We start from the raw sequence: 18462 nt of genomic DNA on the forward strand, positions 1-18462 counted from the left end.
AAATGAAATATTTCTCATACGATTTTGGCTTGGAAAGAAAAATAAACGGAAGCAAATTCAAGTGGAATTTGATTTTATACAAATTGTTTATCGAACAACCAAATTTTGTCGATTCGATTTTAGGTGTTTCATTTCTTGAAAATTTCTCCGGGTAAAGTTTTTCGCAGTATTTAATTTCCCTCTTTTCTTTCGGATTTCATAACCGGTACGTATAACAGACGTTTCATTTTGCGTCGAGATTCCATTAGCAAGTAGAGTCATGGGTTCGTTTATATAGTTGGTACGGCTTGACTAAATAATTATATGTATAGCCGAAGCCTTAATCAACCTCATTCAAATGCATGTATGCCGGGAAACTAATTTGAAAATGGCAGATCGTGTTAGCATACCACCTAGAATGGCTTTTCCGGAAAGCCATTAGCCAGGCGGGCACTTATGTAAGGGTGGTAGTCCTGGTGGTAGGAGAGCGGTGACAGAGTTTGTTCGGATAAAAGGATGGGGTGCGAAAATTGGAAAAATCAAAAAATCGACCGAACGAAATGAGGAAACTCGAAATACCGACAGGTAAAAACGTAGAAGAATCGCAAATACGAATTGAAGATTACTCGTAGAATATAAAAATTGAAAACGCAAGAGTATAAAAATAAATTTTTTTAAAGTACCGAAACTTTTTCTTTTTTAGGCAAATTTTCGAAAATCTCAACCTCTGTACGTTCATCATTCGTTGTTTTGAAACTCGCATCTCGAAAATTTTGGATTTTCCACGAGTCGATTTTTTGATTTTTCGGAATTTTGACCCCCGCAATATGTACGCGAAAAAGAAAAACACATATCTACGATATCAAAGCGCTCGCAATGTAGAAATAGAAATTAAACGAACGAGTGAAAATTCGCAATCTTTAGAAAGATTGGCGAAACACTTGGAAAAGCTCAGACCTTGGGATAATTAAATTCTCTTTAAGCTTTGCGAGAAATTGTAAAGAAATCTAAATTAGATTCCAGGCAAAAGATGATCGTCAATTTTTATTATTTTCATACTTTGTTTTCGCATTTTCAAAGATCCATAAATTTGTAACACAATTATTTCGCAATTCGAAGAGATCGTCGAGTCATAAAATGACGAAAGAATTTCTCGGGTTTCTGTGAGCTGTCCGTAATTTTCACATTTTTGTCAGTTTATTCAAATATTCGTTCGGTGATTGACAGGAATATTTACTTATTTATTAGTTCAACAATGACGAAAGGCGTGAAAAGTGAGGGAACGAAGAAAGTGAAATTCGATGAAAGGAAAAAACAAAATAAATAAGTGAAAAAAGGAACCGACGGTAGAGAAGAGAAGAGAAAGAATTACGGATACGGAAAGAAAACGTTATTGAATTTTTAAAAGCTCCGCAGCTTTCGCACACCCGCCCACCTCTTAAACCGTAAAAGCAACATTTTGTCGTAAAATTCAACCCCTCGAACCCCTTTCGTCGTTTGCATGCGTATTTCTAACCTATTCCAAATACTGTATCGGATGGTGTACGTTTTTTATAACCTTTATGAAACACGCGATATGCGTAGGCCTGTTTCATACATATATGTAAAGTATTGGGATCGTTGCTGCAGCTTGCGGAATCCTTTGAATAATTCATATGTCAAGTTTTTTTTCGATCAAGACGCGGAAAAGTGAAAGTAAATTAATATGTATGAACAAAAAAAAAAAAAAATGAATAATAAATGACAAGAAAGTAAACGAATGGAGGAAATAATTCATCGAAATTGACGAGCCATTCTGTTTATAATCACTGCGGAAGAACGATAATAATTGATGAGCATATTTGTTCAAATTTTTATCCTCGATGTCTATCAACGTGGTTTTTATCACGTTGGGTGGGGGTGAGAAATCGGAAAAACCGAAAATCGGAATGGCCAGAATTCCGAATTTAATAAACTCGTATAACAAATATAAGAGAACAGATATTGTCAGAAATTTTAAGTCCCAAATGGTGTCCAATAAAAAGCTGTAGCATACCTAAAATGCATTTAGTTGAGGACTCTATTATCCGACCCCACTTACTTAGGAAAACGTTGATCCAGGAATTCAGAGATGCAGAATTTAATAACATATAGAGTCAATATTACAGGGAATAAATTTGTGGAAGGTTTTGTGTTTTCAAATGTCCAAATGTTATAAAAATAAAAGTAAAAATCCAGAATGTAGAAGGGTCTTTGTTCAGAATCGTACGATTCAGAAAGATCGGTATTCCGAAAGTAACCGTATCGATGGCTTTTCACCAGAATTTCACATTCCGAGTCTATCCAACTGATCTATTTTTACTTGGAAAATGTTTTGTATACAGAATCAAACAAATTCGTTACTCGATGCTTAACAAAGAAGAAAGAACGCGATGCAAACGGACAACTTTGAGTCGTTGAAGCTGTTGGGTCGGGCCTTTAGAGTGTGGCCGACGATGTGCCTGAATCTTCTCATATATTGCGACTCTTCGTTTCGACGATTCCGATATAACGCAATTCTATATTTCGAGCCTTCTACGAGATCACTACTCAGAGTTCCAAACGTTCTGATTCTTGATCCTTCGCATCTACGAATTCGAATAGACGAAAATTCTACTTCACGATCCATCCGAATGTTATTTATTTGTGTCTGCGAGCAATCGAATTTGCCTCGTTCTGCCAACGACCTTTCGGAATTTTCACCAGTTGTGTATTCTAAATTCTAAAACTTTAAATATCCATACTTTTATATTCTATTTCCATTATCTCTGGCTTAATGAAGATTCACCACTTTATTCTATCGCGATTGTGAGTTTTCGATATATTAGCGTTCGGAATTCTGTCCATTCTCATTTTTGGTTTCTCTGATTTTTTACCCCTACCCGTCGTTTTCATTTATTGTGCATTTTATTCATTTTCTTATCTCAAAAATCGTTCAAAAATTGTAGAAAAATTTCGATCGAAGAAACAAGAGAAAAAAAGGGAAGAAAAAAAAACGAAAAATCGATCGATCTCGTCCGAAGTTTTTTACGTTACAAATGTGTTTCTCGGGTTCTTCGCCGCGTCATTTTCTCTTTGCTCTTTGAGCTTATCCGGCTTGTGAGACGATTACTGTCAGACAAGGTTAACGCCAGAAGCGAGTGAGTGATTTGACTCGCTAGAAGGGATCAGGGGATGCAACCGTCTTGTCTGAATTATAAGTCACAAAAGGATCGCGTGAGCGGAAATTTGACGAGCCTAACTGCGAAGAATTTCGCCTCCTTCTTTCTTCCTTTCTCTCTTTTTGTTCGTTATGTTTTTTTTTTTTTTTTATTTCACCGCTATGATTATCACAGCTTCAGATGCTTTTCTTTATTTCTTTATCCGCTTTTTCAGCTCTCCACTCTGGCGGCGGGCAGTTTGTACCCAAAATTACATCCGCGTTTAGGGCGCGTTTAAGGCTTTATATATAATAAATTGCAAGCTCATAATGCCCGGGGTGTCTCATTCATTAGCAGCACGGGATGTGAATTTATCTTCGTTGCCTTTTGCGGTACGGAAGGATAAGTGAGGAGCCTTTTTATACGTCTGCGTCGTGTTCGTTATTTTGAAAAGAAATTACTTACGGAAGGTGAAAATCGCCCAGCGTCATTTTCATTCTCTCTGCTTTTTATTATGGACTCGTATTCAACCCAGAGGGAAAATCTGAGAAATCTGAAAAACTCGGGGAATTTCGAAAGTAAAAACTGAAATTTTTAGTCCGTCGAAGAAATAAAATCGTCCATCTTACGGATAAAAAGAAAAATGCACTTGAATTTTTGTTTCGTCCTTCTTTTCGGTTTTTTTTCTTTCTCTTAGTCATCATCGGCATTTTCATAAAAGTTTGCTTTCGGGCTAGAATATCCTAAATACATGTAGAAAATTTAATTATTTCATTATTTCAAACGCGATTCTTTATATTTTATCTCGTGTGTAATTGATCAATGTATAAGAAAAAAAAAAAAATTCTCTGCGATAAAGGACTATGAAAGAAAAAAAAAGAAAAAAAAAAAACTACAGACTAATTCCGTATCAATTTACATGTTTTTGATATTAATATTTCACATTCAGAGGTAACCGCGGAATATTTTCATTTTGAGAAAAGCAGTGACGATGGGAAAGTTGTTGTTGTTTTGTTATTTGTTTTTTTTTTTTTTTTTTGTGTGTCTTTTTTTTCTAATTCGGTATCTCCGCCGTTGCGTGCGTCTTAGGCGGGTAATAAAGTGAAAAAGTTTTGGCCAAACCGCTACGGTAAAGCCGTGCCAGTAAAAGTTGTTGCAAAATTAAACCCAATGCTTGTCTCTGGCTGCAAAACTTCGGGGTCCCAAAGCGGGCTTTAACCTTGTCACGGTTGACTCGCTGGCCAAGTAATTTCAGGAAATGAAAGAGGATCCTCCACATTGCGCGTTCAAAACTTTTCAAATTTTCAACCGAAAAGTGGTCCTCGATAAAAAGAAGCTAGCATTTCGCCGAATGGTTTGATTTTACTTTCCAATTTGGATTCGTTCAATTATGAATTTTACTTTTTTGTGGCAATTTTTTCGTTGAACTATTGGAAATAAGAATTTGGTTGAGAGTTGTTTTTGTTGAATTGTTAGATTCGTTTCAAAATATGAAAAATAAAATACACTGGTTTTATCAACAAAAGCTCAGACATCGATGCCGAATTTTGGATGGCTTTAGAATTATCATAAAATCTAGTAAGTTCGTCACGCTTTATTTACAAGATTATTTTCGGCAAATTCACTGAAACGGAATTACTTGTCTTCTTCAGTGTTTGAATAAACATTTATTTCCATTTTTTCATTACATTTAATGGGATTTAATATCAAACGATGCCAACGGTTCACAAAAAAGTAGTTCATTCAAATGTGTAGAAATTAATCTTCCTCGTCAAATTAGTCATAGAAAAGCGAAGAAATCGAACGAGTGAAATTGTTTTAACAATTTCGAAGTGATGTGAAATGAAAAATTGAAGTCTCGAAAATTTTGTTCACGATTCTTACGATGAGCTTACGAATATAATAATTTGACGAATACTTACAATTAGTATACTACACACTGAGAGAAATTTTTATTTCCGGTTACCTTTCGGCCCTTAATTATTTTCATTTTTTACTACAATAGAAAAATATAGTTCCAGGTAGAAAATGAAAATGAAGTTCTAGTATCCGTTACTATTCTTTCTCGTTACGATCACTGTTGCTAGATTTTCCTGCAACTGTTGCGAAAATTTAACTTATATTATTACTCACATAATTTATTTATAATTTAAAATATAAATTATTGTTTTTTCACGAACCAATCGTTATACGTATGATCAACTTTCCAAGGGTTGCATCAAGTTTCGCTGCCAGGATAACGAAAATATCGTTCATCCGTTGTGCGATGATTAATCGTTAAAATTAATATCGCGACAAATGATTGTCGGTTCGTAATTAATTTTCTACTCACCGCGTTTAGAAGCGTGAAAACTGTCCTGCGGTGAAATCTGTTCAATCTGAGCGCTGAGACGAGGACGCGGCAGGATTTCCCTGTTCGCGTTTATCTTTTCCACGGCGTAACGAAAAGCGACCTCCTGCTTGTCGTCCACCGGATGAAACAACCCACCTGGGAAATCATATTCATATTCAGAACGCAATTATTCCTCGAAAGATGCCTTTTTCTCTCTCTCTCTCTCTCTCTGTCTCTTTTTTTCTCTCGCCCCTTTTAAAATTCATCCCCATATCCCGAAGATGAAGTGTTGCGAACCATAGCGGCAATAACAACAGCTTGAAACGAAGACACGTATGGAATTTTCTATCCTCTATCGGGAATAGAAAAATTCAACGTATACGCTACAACTTTTCGAATTTCGTAAGAACGGTGACTCAATTTTTCTCATCCTCGATTCTTCTCTCGGTATTTTTAAGGATTTACCGTCCAAAATAAAATTTCTCAATCAAAAGTGAATCTCGTTGATAATCTTCAATACTTTATGATAAGATATAAAAATCGGAAAAATATCAACGACGATTAAAAACGATGAGAAAATTAAATTTCAAGATTGATAATTACGAAAAGTTTTCAATAAATTGTTTAACAAATTTAGGGAATGTACATTTTCTATCGTTTGACATGAATTCGTTGATTTTTCCTAACACACGCGAATTTTCAAACAACCTTCTCATTATTTTGAAATTGCAGTTTTCGAAAAGATTAAATTTTGAAAAATTGTGGATAAAATCATGAATTCTGGATACGTGTTAGTAAAAACGTGGCACGTTACAACTGAGAAGTTTTCAGTGCATTGAACGAATAGTTTCGTAAATACAGCTTGTAAAAATTTTCGAAATACGGAAATTTCAAAATGATAAAAAAAAAGTTTCTAAAAACTCGCACGTATTCAGAAAAATCAGCGAATTCATTTCGCGTAACGAAAACAATAATATTCCCTAAAAACTTGTTAAACAATTTTTTGTTAAAACGATTTATTGATAACTTTCGAGCATTATTATTGCTCAAGTTTAATTCTCTTATCGCCTTTGTTATGGCTGATTTTTTCTTTAAATGATTTTTATCTTATCTCAAACTATCCAGTATTGTCGATGAGACTCACTTTTTGTTGAATCATAGTTTATTGATTTTTAATATTAACCTCTGTCTAAAATTACACTTTTATACTACGATGATGAAAGAATATCAAACAATTATACGTCAATATATACAAACAACAATAATAATAATAATGTATAATATTAATAATAATAATAATGATAATAAATAAATAAAAATAAACGCTCGAGCATACAATTGATACGAAATAAATGATCTCCAATTAGCGTATCAGGGTGGAGAGTTATAAAATTAGTCTTTTACGCGTAGTGACGAGGATTCCCACTTCCTACATGTATTAATTTAATTACAGATAGAAATTGAGGATCTAACGATGTAACGTCGTTATATCGCCTTGCGGATGGTTAACTGCTCAATTTATTTACCCAATCGGTGGGTTCAGCGGGCTACCGAAAAGGCCCGAGGGTTACCCATAAGCGCTACTCTACTGCAAACGAACGCACATAGAATCAATATTTATGGTTTGCCCAACGGAAATCGATTTATCCATGACCCCGTCGGCCATACGGAATTCCCCTTTCCTCTCAGGCGATCAAACATCGTGAGAAATTATCGGGAATCAATTTTTATCCCCGGATGAATTATCGCTCTGTTTCTATTATTCAATGCCCGAAATCGCCTGCGTTATACAATACATGGGTTTTTTTTTTTTTTTTTTTTTTTTTGGGGAACTTTGGCCTCGCCCCAAAAATTAACCTACGATGATTTTTAGCGATTTCATTGGCGCGGAAGAAAAGATCTAGTCTCGATTAGACGCAAATTAATTGAACTTATTGACACGTTTCTTGCATTCGAGAAAACAGTTTGGGTTAATATTTCATATGGGTTGAAACATTTTTTTTTTTTTTTTTATGCGATTATGTTCAAGGAAACGTTATTTCAATTGATCGAAACTTGTCTCGATTTCGGTAACATCGTTTCAAATTCCGGCATCGGACCAATATCGATACATTTAAATTCATCAATTTTACTCTCACTAAATAAAGACTAAAGCAAAATTAAAAAAAAATAAAATAAAATAAAATAAAATAAAATAAACAACAACAACAACAACTCGAATATTCAGATCTAATTTGTTCGAATTGACTGCGTCGAAAAAAAATCGACATAGATATATATATATATATATATGTATATATTGAAATTATTCGAGAGTGATTCGCAGATGCGGATCGACGTTCTACGCGTGTGATAAATATTCATCGAATTTGTCAAATATATCGCAGAGCGAGCTTTGCCGAGGAGCTTGCGACCCCCGCCCCCCTCTTGCCCCTGCATCAGCGCAACGCGTCGCGTGTCATCATGTTGGCATGCATGTACGTACCAATGAATATCCCATGAATCCTCTCGGCTTATACGACAGTTGTAAACTTTCATTACTATATTGACGCTTGGCTTGCGAATCCCAGATTTTACACCATTTACTCCGATTATCGTCCTTTACATTTATTCCCCTGTTTTCGCGCCAGTGAAATTTATGCTTGTTGTTAATTTTTTTTTTTTTTTTTTTTCCATCTTAAATTTTTTCTTTTTCCAGCGCGGGTAAGATTCTCGATCAATTTCATCGTCCGCGAATAATCTTAACAGCGTTTGCGAAGATATCCGTTCAATTTGTTTATTTTTTTTTTTACTAATTTTTTTTTATTTTTGTTTCTAATAATCGCGGAACTGTAATTATCTACATAGTTCTTTGTACCCGAGAGAAAAAAAAATGTTCCATTTGCGCTTCGATGATCGACTCGACTCTGTACAGTTTTTGTTTAGTTTTTTTCAAATTGCAACGTCACATTACCAAAGTATCGACGGATCTGAAAAAGTTGTCGTTAAGAATATTTGGCGAGTCGAGAATCGACGCGCTTTAGCAATTTTACTACAAAATATTATTACAAATTATTACAAAGTAAAAAAATATCTCAGTTACCGATTCTGGTTATCAAACGAATTTGAATTCACGATGAAAAATCCGATGAATTCATCGGATTTCACTTTTATATCGCACGGGTGATTTTATTCAGAAAACTCTTTCCTGCCGATTGTGCGAAAGAATTGTTTTTTCCAATATTTTGCACGGTCGATCTAATATTGCCGTATGAATATGCTGATCGAATATTTAACAATGCCAAAGTAACAAAGAAGAGTTTTTCAGTGATTTCGATGCGAGTAGTTGAATAAAATCAAACGAAATGACTGAAGTTGTCATTATCTTTGCTTTTTCAACAATTTTACAGCGATTTAAAGTGTAAAACAGTGTAATTCTGGACAAACAAAGACCGGTTCGTTAATTAAATTAAGGGGGTATTCTAGTGTAGAAATTTGAAAAAATCGATTTTTTTTTTTTTTATATTTTCAAAGCTTAACCTTTCAAGAATGTGTCCTTAAAAGGACAAGTCAAAATTTCAATTGTTTTCAGAGATATAGCTATTTTAGTGACACGTCTTCAATACTGGCTCGGCTGGAACGAATTTTACTCGAAACTTTGAACGCGTTTTTCTCAAAACTACATTTTTCAAAACGGTTGACATGATTTCTCAAGTTCTATTGAACCGATTTACTTGAAATTTGGTGAGAATCTTCTCAATACATGTCTCTATCGCACGAACTATTATTATAACGAAATAATAATTTTTTTTCGACTTTTTTTTAGTTAGTACGATAGCTGCATTTATGTAGATTAATAATCTTTTTTATTTTTTTTTTCTGATTTTGAAAATGCTTGCAATCGTGACAACATTGGCGCGCCATTTTTTTTGTACCCCCCACTTCAACAACTCATAGCACTTTCAATTTTGTATTTTTTGACTTGTTTTTTTTTTTTTTTTTGTAATCGTGAAATAATAATAAACGCCTGATAAAAAAATGGATGGTAAAAATATTTTTTGTTTTTTGTTTATAGCACTTCAAAAAACACCTCAAATTCATGCCTCTACACTAGAATACCCCCTTAACATATCTCGAAACAGTCGCGTAAAATTCGTACAACGAACAACGATAGTGTGAAAATTTGTTGACGTAAGAATATTCGGATGCCGGGGAAGAAAGTTTGTATATTTTGATCGACGCGTTTACAGGGGGTACGAAAATCGCTACCGAGGTATTCGGCAGGCGGAAACGTTTACGCATCAAGTGCGGAAGTCGGTGGGAAATTGCGATACAACGGCTTCGGTGCGGAGGTGAAAGAAAAAGAAAACTGCTTCCGGTGAGAGGCGCTGGCTCGCAGACTCTTACCTATCCTAATGAAATCAGGAAGGGCACTGGCAGAGGCGACGAAGACCGCCAACAGAAGCAGCCTTGTGGCCATTTCCGGTTCCGGAACGCCCCACGCGCTTCCTTCCCCGCCCCCCTCCTTCCACTTCGACTTCACCTTGTTATCAACACCCACGAATGACGCCGAGACGCGGAATATCACGCAGCTGAAACACAAGAAACAAACGGGACGATAATTTGAGTATAATTCGAATGTACAAGTATTAGAATCGTCCTTTTTTTTTTAGAGGGTCGACGAATATTTTTCGCCTCATCCCATCCAAATCAACTTCAAATAATTCAAAAAACACAGTTGCCCAATTTTTCTCACATTTTTATCTCAACTCTAATCTCAAACTCTAATCTATTCCGGATAATTTGGACAAATTTCACTTTCTTTGAACAAAAGAAAAAAAAAGAAAGTCAGATTTCGAGGGTTTGCAATTGAATAGGTTTTTATTCAACGGATTGACAAATATTTTTTATTCAACCAAGTGTCATCGCAGAAAAAGAATAAATGTTCGATAAATTGTATAGAAATTTACTCTTCGCTTCGAAGTAATTTTTTTTCAGCTCCTCGCGTACTTTTTTTTTTTTTTTTTTTTTTCACGAATTTCAAATCAGAGGAAGAAAAGTTTCATGGTCTTCGACGAAATCGATATTTGATTGTATATTTTATATTTTAATGAATTTTCGCGGTCAAATTTCTGTGAAATAATAATTGATAAGGATTAGAAATAAAAAAAATTTGTCATTTCTTTTCATTACACTAAACTGACAAATTGTTTGTAACAAAGCTCAGTGAATATTACATTAACGGTATTGAAAACAAAGAAGGAACAAAAAGTTCGATACGATTCTCAAGAAATTATAAACAAACGAATTACTTTCTTCAATTTCGATTGACATTTTTCTTCATTTATCCGCGTATAATTTGTCGGTACATAAAATCTCTCGATGAAATTCCGCTGAAACATGAATTTCGACTTTACTTTCAAATTATACAGTTACGTTGTCATTTTGTTCGATCAATTTTTCCTCTTCGATTATTCACCGCGTTCATATTTCGGCAACAAATCTCTGTGTGCGTCAAGTATTATCACGCACGTATCAAGCATGTTAAAGTCGACATCTCAAACGGACTTTGCAAGGACGCGAAAAGTAAGTAAACACTCTTAGTTCTTCGAGCAATGTTTGTGTTCGTCTTACGATTTCAGTCGTAATTTCGCAGCGCGTCGATGAACACACGCGTGAAATTATCGTTACGAAAAGTTGGTGAAAGCCGTTTAAACGTTCGTTAAACTTAACACGTATTATATTTATGGGGAAATAATATATAATGGGGGAAGATTATAAAGGTTGATTTAATAAAATTCTTTAATTAGCCATTCGATTGAATATATCAAGTTTTTACTCTCTTCAATCATATACATGTATAGTAGAGTGAGCGAAAAAAACTAAACTATCGAATCTATGATCTTAAAAGGAACTATTTACTGAGAAAATCATTCACCCGTTTGGAACATTTTTTTAGCTGAATTTTAAAATGTGTCGCTGGCCATTTAAAATTTCCCATTCAAATATCACGCGGAAGAATTATTTTTTCATTGAAAATGATATAACTTTCGAACCGTTTGAGATTAACAAATTTTCAACGCATATTCTTGTAGGGAATTTAATTGTCTAAAAAAAGACCCGGGTGATCATTTTTTATAGTGAAAAATTCAGAGACTTACGGGCCGTGAAAGTAGAAGAAAAGCGGAAATATGCAGTTTTAGGGCTCTACTAGGGAATACTTGATAAAAATTACACATCATATTTTCGTAGCAATCAAAATTATAGTGAACGAAGTGATTACTTTCCGAACTCTGATTTTTTATTTACAGTGAAAAGTGCAGTGAATAATGAATATCTTGAATGCTGTTAGTTTGATTTTTTACAGTGTTTGTGCAGTCAAATTTCGCCAAAGATGAAACCGGAAACAGCTGAATTTTGATCGTCGTCAACCTCGAGGTAATTAGTTTTTAATATTTTGCGATTTTCGCGACTGATAATCGAGCCTGATTTTCGTTTCGCTAGTTTTTGCAACTTTAAATATAATTGCGTTCTCGGACGATTTTTACACCGCGAACATTCGTCACGTTTAATCCCGATTTTCTATCTTTCTTTGAAAGAAATTCTAAAATTCTTTGATCGAACAATGCAAGAAAAAAAAAAAAAGAAAAGAAAAGAAAAAGCTCCAAGAAATTTATTCCGAAGAACAATAAATTCGGTGTAATTTCTGCCATTGAAACTGTAACGAAACTTACAAACGAATCAGTTTTTTTTCCTCTTCCATCACTCGCAACAATTGATCCTCGCTTTTGCCCGAAATCAAATCTTTAATTATTCCTAGTAACACGAAATTGCAGATAATTTTTATCGAGTATAAAATATGTAGAGATGCAATTTTGCGATTCTTCGTATCGAACTGTAATATATCGTCTGCAACGAATCGCTGGGGAAAATTCACGGTTTGATCCCATTAGATTAAAATGGTGGATTTTGGTCGGTTGACTTTTGCAGCGTGATCTTGACGCTGGATTTTCCTTGCACTCCTGGCACGATGCGGGCAACAAATTGCAACTGCGAATGGATAATCCGTGGGTAATCGGATTTATCAGGGTCTCGAATACGGAATCCAATTGCAAGTCACCGCGATTTCAGCCAAGTTCAGATTCGAATTGATTATACGCGACCGATTGAGCAGAAAATTGAGGAATAAAATCCTCGCAGATTTATTCTCGCAGACGGGTGTATGCGAATATTATTCAAATCGAATATAAGTATCCCAAAAAATATTCAACGCTGTGAAAATTGAATTAGAGATGATTTCTCTTGCGCTGAGAAGAATTTCATTTGTTACGGTAACTAGAAAAATTGAGTAAAACAGGTATCGTTAAAAAAAAAACTGTTCGAATATTGTTGGAATTACGAAAAACGAGGCACGCGTAAACATTTTGCGCTGTTGTCGATCCTTTTTTGTTAATTGCAACGCAAAATCAGTTTGTAAGGGTTGCTCTACTTTTTTAGTTAAACAAGGCTTTAACGTCAATTTATCGTTGCACGAGCGTTAAATTTTTTTTTTCAACTCTTAGAACAACGATCTCGGAAACAATTGGATGAAAAAATCTAAAACTTACAGGATTTTACAACGAAATGATGGGCATGAAAAAATTCCATGTGCCGTTTAATTTAAACTTCCGGTTCTACCGGAAATAAATCGATTTTCAATATTCCAGCGACAAATCTATAATTTTTCGAAATGAACAATTATGTTTTTTACAGTCTGTGCCTTTAATTAAAAAAAAAAGAATACACAAATTTCCACATCTTTCTTTAAAACTTTTTCATCTGGCTGCCAAATCCTGTCAGTTTCAGATTTTTCACTCGGCTCGACTCTTTCCTTATTTCATGGCGAAGAAAAGTATCGTGGAAAAAACAAGACTGTTTTTTCGGCTTACTTGAACCATAAACTTGTAAATTCATGACAATTTTCTCAAGTCAGAGTCAAGATTCATGAATATATTTATAACCGGTAATTTGAAACGGAAAAGTTACTTAATAAAAAAACTCGAGTTTTTATCAACCTTATGTTTTGTATATCAAACCGTACAACTTTAGCAAACATATTACACCAGGAATTCTTCAACGTCACATAATGAATTTCCCTAAAATTCTTCTCCTTCTACTTTAACTTTTTAACGAAATTTTGAGGTAAGTTTACGATTGCAGAGTTTAAATAACAGATTTCTTCATACGGTACAAAAACCGGAAAAAATAAGAAAGGAGAAAAAGAATCGATTTAAATTTCTTGATCCATGCTTCGCTAAAAATGATGAAACGTAAATTCGCGTGAATCGATTTCGACGTTTTAAAATTCTTGAAATTCATATTCGAAAAAGAGTTAAAGAGAGAGAGAGAGAGAGAGGTATTTTTCTATCCTCTCTTCAATTACCCGCTGTAAAAAAATCGGGCATCCGTTCTTCTTCGGTTGAGAAGAAGAAATGAAAAATCATGGAAGCGCGAGACATCCGTTTCAAAGAATAGGAAAACCTTTCTCCCTTTGAGCTCACCTGAGAGAAAAGAGAGAGAGAGAGAGAGAGAGAGAGAGATAGAAAGGTGGTGAAAATTTCGTTCGAACGCGTCAGTCGGAACGGCGTCTTTCGTTTTTCCCGTGATTTTTCCGCGAATTTCGCATTCCCGTTTCTCTCGAAGCCTCGGGCCTATTAATACATAAATCCCGGTTTCCACGCTCCGAAATTTCCCGTCGGTTGAATAAAATTTCGGCACCGCCGAGCCGGAATGAAACAATTAGTGCGTTCCTGGTCCAACCGTCTCCTCTCGTATAATTGACACGTCAGTCCCGGCGCCAAGGGCTGAATAAAACCGAGCCCGTCGTCCCACTTATCTTCCCACTCGAACCCGGGATTCCCGTCGCGTACAGGACCGCGGGTCCTTTTGACCGAGAGCCGAAAGGATCTGACCGCAGAAAACGGTAAAAAGAACCGATAAAAAAAAAAAAAAATTAAAAAGAAAAGAAAAGCAGAAAAAAAAATACAACACCCTTTTTTTTTTTTTTTTTTGTCAAGACCCGACGCATTCTCGGCGAAACGAATAAGAGAATCGACAGTTGTTTGAAATACCTTCGAAAAGATTTTTGTCCCCCTTTTTTTTCTTTTTTTTTTTTTTTTTATAGCTCATTGCCGTTCGCATGCGATTCTTTTTTCCTCCTCTTTCACGAATTCTTATTGACGAATTTTTTTTTTTTTTTTTTTTTTTTTACTTCCACTTCCTTTTTCGTCACTAATCAGCATCTGGATTAAAAGCTTTCGCCGTTTTTTTTCTTAATTCTTTGATTCGACTCTTTTGACCGAAACGTGCGAAATTATGTGCGGAAAAGAAAAATATAATGTCGGATCTTTGTATACTTTTACTTTGCCTACTTGGAATTTTCTTACAATTTATTTTACTTGGTATTTTCTTGGATCGATTTCTTGACGCATGAAAATTGAAGACTCCTACCGAGATGAATAATTTATCAGGATCGCGTGACGAGAGGTTTCGACAACTCGATTAATTTGTTAAAAATACACGCCAGTTTGGAGTAACAATAATTGCATGTTTTTTTTTTTTCTTTTCATTACGTTGGTTTTAAGATATTTTACTTATGCGTATGGAAATTGAAGATTTGAAATAAACTGAGAATCATTTGCTTCTTCCGATTGTAATCGAACGAGTGAATTTCTTCATTTGTGGAAAAATGATCTGTAACTATGGTTAAAGTTTACTTGAATTTAGAATTACTTGTTATGATTTGTAAATTTCGAAAATTACGATCATGTTTGTTCTGAAGAGAAACGAAATCGAAAATATTGGGTTACAAGTCTTATAAAATCATGTCGGAATAACGACGGAATAATTAATGTATAAATTCTAACTTATTGCAATGAATTTACAAACTTCATAGCTGAGAATTTTATTTACCGCAAGTTTGATGGAAAAAATTAAAGCGCCAATGGTTCTGTTGCAAATTAACATTTATTTTCAAACCCTGAAACGGCCATTTCGCCGCGTGAAGTACCTACTAGAATTTATTTTCACTTCCGCGGTTTTTCACGACATTTCTAAATCGTTCCGTGAATTCTTTCTTCATTTTATTCGCCGCATAACAGAGCTGGCGTTTAAGTAGCTTGTGACACGACGAAACGGCCTTGTTATTTTCTTTTATAACCTCGCGACTATAACCGGGGTTTCAAAAATCGTCTTTACAGCCTCGAACGTCAAAATCACACTTTTGCTTACCGGCAGATTTATCAGTAAAAAAAAAACCCACTTTTTTTTTTCTACTCTTGGTCATTTTTCACGTAGATTAACGCTATAAATCTTCGCAGAAAATTCAGAGACTTCAAAAACCAAACTTCACAAGGGATGTGAAATTATTCATGAAAATCAAACCACCCCAAAAAGCTCGGTTACGGATTATCAGTTTCAATTTTATAGATCTATCGATCTCTGGATCATTCTTCTTCTATTTTTAATTTATTATCTTTTATTACGAACTAGCGTTGAGAAAATAAACATTGCTCCACTTTTTCTCGTCATCCTTGTAAAGATTGTCGGTGAATGAATTAAGTGATGATTAACGATTGTCTACTTTTTATCCTCCTTACAGACACTTTTTTTTTCTCTTCCTGGGATCAAGATGATTTATCATTTTTATTCACGCTAATTTACAAAGCTAAATCACGAGAGTATGTTATGCATTTAATAAGGATCTCGAAATATTTTTTTACATTATTTCGAAAAAATAGTCAAGACATTGGAAATGATAATGGAATTTTTATTAAAAAAAAAAAAGAAAATAAATAAACAAATCTTCAATACAAGCAGAAAATCTTCAAATTTCATCAAGTCCTGACGATTTTCCGATCCAAATGTTCTAATTCCTGTTTCAAGATCCTTCTTTGCGTAAGATTTACAGGGAAAATTTCTCGCTCGTGATTCGAAAATGTCGATTTTTCTTTGTTTTCTTTAAATACATGCTTAATAGTCGAAAAAATAAAGGCAAGAAATATTTGATAGTGATAAAATGAAATTAAAAACATTAATTAACGGCAGAGCGATCATTTCACTAGTTTATCTCCTGAAACGAGAAACCGAACACAATGATCTCGAAGTTGGTTTAGAAATGAATTTTTCCACTGGGTAAAAAAATTTCAACAAGCTCGCATCGTCGTTTTTGAATAATTGAGCAATTTCGCCGAGATTTTTAATAATAATTACCGGCTAGAATCTGTAACGAGATACTGTCATTTGAATATCCGGTATTGTTGGTGGATAGTAAAAATTTATGCGAAAAGAGAAGAAAAGAATTCGAAAACAAAAAAAAAAAAAAAAAAAACAACAACAGAAAGAGAGAAGCGGAAGAGAAAAAATTATAAAATGGATGATGAAAAATAGGGGTGAAAAAAAGAAAGAATGAGGAAAAAAGAGCGTCAGATTGTCTGAGAAAACGAGTTTAGCAAACTTTTTCCATACAATCGCTGCAACACGCTGCACTGTTACACATTCTATCTCATACCTTCTACTTCTTTATTTCCTTTTCGTTATTTCCTCTCGTTCCTTCCTTCGTCCTTCGTGAAACCGTGAAACGTGAACGAAAGAATGCGATAAAATTATATTCCTCCCCGAAAGTTTAGGATCGCGAGATAGGGAGGGGAGGATTATTTACGTACAAGGATAATTAACCCATTCAAAGAGACCTGGGTGGTTGTTGTTTTTTTTTTTTTTTTTTATTCTTATTTTTTATATTACTTGTTTCTGCTTTGTTCCGAGTTGAAGAGAAAAAAAATATATATACATATTTTAAACGGTGCAAGTCCTGTTTATTTAGTTGAATTGTTACATAATCGTAATTTGGTAAGATTTAAATTCATTCACAATGTTAAAGAACGGTCGATTTTTTACACCTGTGTAATATCAGACAGCTTTTTTATATCGTTATTATTTTTCATTGCGCAAAATTCTCAATGAAATTATATCTTCACCCGATTTTTTTTTATATCGAATAAACACCTGCGTCGGAATTTATTTCAGTCAATCGATTTTCGATCGATCTTCGTATGCGGTTTCATTTTATTGATTTCAGATTGAATTTTCGCATGATATTTCACGTAACTTTGCGATGGATGAAAATTTCGAACTCAGATGAATTGTTATTGTTTAAAAGATACAGTAGAAAAGAAAATTGTCGCGTTTTTAAATTCTTTGCGATAGACCGAGAAAAATTTCATTTGTTACAGTAACTGGAAAAATTCAGTAAAACAGGTATCGTTAAAAAAAAAACTGTTTGAATATTGTTGGGATTACGAAAAACGAGGTACGCGTAAACATTTTGCGCTATCGTCAAAATGTCAAACTCAGCTGAAGCCAAAAGAAAAAATGTTACGTTTTATAATTAGGTTATCCAAGTTTCTAAATTATGCAGATAACGAATTTAAATTTGTTTCGTTTTACTGAAATAATTTTCATTTCTTCAATAACTGTACTTATAATTTTAAGTTCGTCCAATTAAATCTACAATCAATTCCTCCAATTCAAAGCATTTTGAGTCAATATTTAATGAATTCAAAAAACACACTTCGCAGATTGTACACCTCACTCGATTATCCGTAGAAAAATATTCGCCAAGTGTCCAATTCCACGCCACCGTCTTGCGGTAAGTTGCGCAAAGTCGATTCTTAAAGAAACCGCATCAGTTTCCCCGTAACTCTTTGCATTCGATCGGCCAATTTTTTTCACCGACGACGAAAAATCATGACAGAAAAATAACGCAAAGTAGGAGAAGTTCAAGGAGCGGGAGTCGACGACGATTGTTTGGTTCAAGGGGATGGATTCCCCTTGGACGGGGAAAAGTGACAAGGGGAATTCGGCGCCATCCACTCGGCACGCATCGACCTTCTTCTCATCCTTGGGTGGGAAAGGAAAGGATCGTGAGAATATCCGATCCTCCCTGGCATTACGGGATAAAGTCATCCTCCAGCAGGG

The 18462-nt window shown here is 34.6% G+C and overlaps 1 protein-coding gene across 7 annotated transcripts in view; it reads right to left on the reverse strand.

Annotated features, from left to right (window-relative positions):
- LOC124186994 (glutamate receptor ionotropic, kainate 2) overlaps nt 1-18462 on the reverse strand; it is a 246943-nt gene that overhangs the window by 107991 nt on the left and 120490 nt on the right. For all 7 annotated transcript variants that reach the window (XR_006871761.1, XM_046579226.1, XM_046579228.1 and 4 more), the window contains exons 2-3: nt 9856-10040; nt 5470-5625 (exon numbers count right to left, since the gene is read on the reverse strand). Coding sequence is in view for 6 of the 7 variants with exons in the window: in XM_046579226.1 (XP_046435182.1) it covers nt 5470-5625; nt 9856-9928 (229 nt within the window). In the remaining variant the exon portion in view is untranslated. The remainder of the gene's footprint in view (nt 1-5469; nt 5626-9855; nt 10041-18462) is intronic.

This window comes from Neodiprion fabricii, chromosome 7, assembly GCF_021155785.1.
Source record: "Neodiprion fabricii isolate iyNeoFabr1 chromosome 7, iyNeoFabr1.1, whole genome shotgun sequence".
NCBI lineage: Eukaryota > Metazoa > Arthropoda > Insecta > Hymenoptera > Diprionidae > Neodiprion > Neodiprion fabricii.